The sequence below is a fragment of the Loa loa genome (genome assembly GCF_000183805.2).
Source record: "Loa loa unplaced genomic scaffold supercont3.54, whole genome shotgun sequence".
NCBI classification, from domain to species: Eukaryota; Metazoa; Nematoda; class Chromadorea; order Rhabditida; family Onchocercidae; genus Loa; species Loa loa.
The window spans coordinates 248280-250779 of NW_018108234.1; the positions used below are offsets into that span (position 1 = coordinate 248280).

The 2500-nt window shown below is 32.5% G+C and overlaps 1 protein-coding gene across 1 annotated transcript; it reads left to right on the forward strand.

Moving 5' to 3' along the window:
- Window positions 1-1680: 1680 nt before the first annotated feature.
- LOAG_14567 (hypothetical protein) lies at window positions 1681-1921 on the forward strand (the record flags this gene model as incomplete). The annotated part of the gene is made up of 2 exons (XM_003150061.1): window positions 1681-1753; window positions 1797-1921. 2 exons carry the CDS (start codon window positions 1681-1683, stop codon window positions 1919-1921), a joined length of 198 nt encoding a protein of 65 aa, XP_003150109.1.
- Between the last annotated feature and the right edge of the window lie 579 nt (window positions 1922-2500).

Here is a 2500-nt window from a genome sequence, read left to right on the forward strand (position 1 = left end):
AGAGAGAGAGAGAGAGAGAGAGGAGAAATTTATTGCTACTTTTCTTTACTGCAAAAAAAAAAATCGGAAAGTTTTCGTTGCTGGAAAAAAAAATTCACCCTAAAACATCAGACTTACCAAATAATAGCCCCGAGGTAACGGGAATTTTTCCCCTGAAGTTTGGGGATGGAAATGATATGAGAGTTTAGAGATAGCATCACACTTTCAGCAAGCATTCTTCATCCATTCCCTTCTCCTTCAACTTCTGACAATAATTTTGAATGGCTTAATTAGATATAATATACATATATACAATATAATTTAATATAAGAGTAATCAAAGATGAGGGGGAGGAGGGGAAGAGGGCGGAAAGGGAAGATACATGGATAGAGAAGAGGCGCGCTCTTGTCTTGTTAGCCTAATGGTTGTGGCCAGAAGAGGAAGAAAGAATCGATCTACTAGAATATAAGATGAAGATAAACACTCTAACTTCATCTCTATGCCTAAAGGCTGAAATTGATAAGCATAGAAAGCAAAGGAGGATACATCAGCAACCAATCGATGATAGATAGTTATGTGTAAAAGCTGAAGAAGGAAGAATAAGGGAAGGAATAGGAAATCGAAAGAGAGAGAGGGAGAGGGAGAGAGAGAGAGAGAGGAGGGAGAGAGTGTCACCATAGGACTGTTGAAATTATCCCAGTAAAGTAATATGCCTTAAATAGAGATATAAGATGTTGTCATCTACTCTGTTGCAAGATTGGTGCTATTGCAACGATTACGAAACTTTTGAATAGTATTAAGAATTCAAATTCTTAATCGGTTATGCAATAGATGTTATTAAAGAGACATTTATTACTTGGCCAAAATTAACATCAATTTGTCATTTTCTGTCCATTCTCTCAATTAAGCTCTTTCCCGAATTCTAATGTAAGAATTTTGTATGTAAAATAATGGATTATTGATTGGGAAAGATCTGATAAAGAATCATCTTAGAAATGAAGGTAATGATTGAAATGATTTTACTAACCTGCTTTTCAAGCGAAATGCTATCTACCGCGAATTTATCAGCGAATATCGGGGGAAAATAAATTTTCAGTCTTTTCATTATGGTGATGCTACGATAGTAATGTGCAAATATCATTTCAAAATGAAATAAACGTTGAAAACTTTACGCTATCTTATGTTTGTCGAGAACAGGGAAAAGGGAAGAGGAAAGGAGTAAGTATGACTTTAAATATTTTTGTGAAAAAGAAATAAATTGTTCTCTTTCCTCGTTTAAATGTATCCCTTTAAACAACTGATAAATGAATGATAAAAAAGCAAAAGAAGACAAGAGAAGAATTGTGACAAATTACTCGATCACAACAAATCAAATTTTCCCATTCATTTTTAGGCAATTTTACTATCACTGTAAAGTGGAAAGGGAGAAATAAAAGCGGTAATTGTAAAGAAGCATTATGAATATTTGCGCATAACATATTTATTCTTTTAGCCGTTAAGTTATTAAAGAAAATGAAAGCAAATAAATAGCCTACCATTATATTGGTTCAGTATAATTCATTGCTTTTCCTATTATTGCTCCTTCTCTTTCTGGAAGCATTTTAGCTTTCTTTTCAATAAATAATCAAAGAGCAGTAAAGCTTAAATAGAAAGGTTGAAAAATTCAGAACATTTCCTGAAATGTGAATATTCCGGAAAGAAATGAATAAGTATAGTCCGTGTATTAACACTGAATATGATAAACGATTGATCACGCACAGTCCTATAATTAACAGTACGTAGCATAAAGAAGATAGCAATACTGATGATACACTAAGCGGAATGCAATTGGGATGATGGCGATGATGATGATGATGATGATGATGATGATGACAATGAAGGCGAAATGAAAGAAGGGAAAAAGTGTCACAATTGTCAGCTAAACTTACTTTATGCTATTTGATTGGAAATTAAACAAGACAATTAGTAATTTTGATTTTTTGCATATTCTTACATTGCATAACGAATCATTTCTTGCAATATTTTCACTTTTCTTCCTCAGAAAGAGAGCAATAGAATGGAATGTAGAAATAGATGAAGCTTAATTAGGATTGATTAATTGAATAGGTTCGTCTATTTCGCCCTTTCCATTTATTGCCTTTCAAGAAAAACAAATATATACATATATATGCTGGGAATGAATTGATTAGTTGATTATTTTAGTACAAATTAACATCCAAATATTTCTCCTTTATCAAAAACGGAAAAAATTTTCAACATGCATAACAAACAGGAACAGGAAATGTAACATATGAACAGGAAAATACCGGAAAATATTCAGGAAATAATTTATTTTGGACAAATTGTTTGAAATGAACAAACAAAATTTTTGGGGAAAATCGGATAGAAGTATGAAAATTTCAATGGCTTAGAATCATCAAGTAGGATCTTTCAGGCTAATAGCAGGTTATGGAATCATTACTTGGATCCAACTAATCTAAGGGATATTTAATCCTGACTTTGAGGGAACCAAGTTTCAATC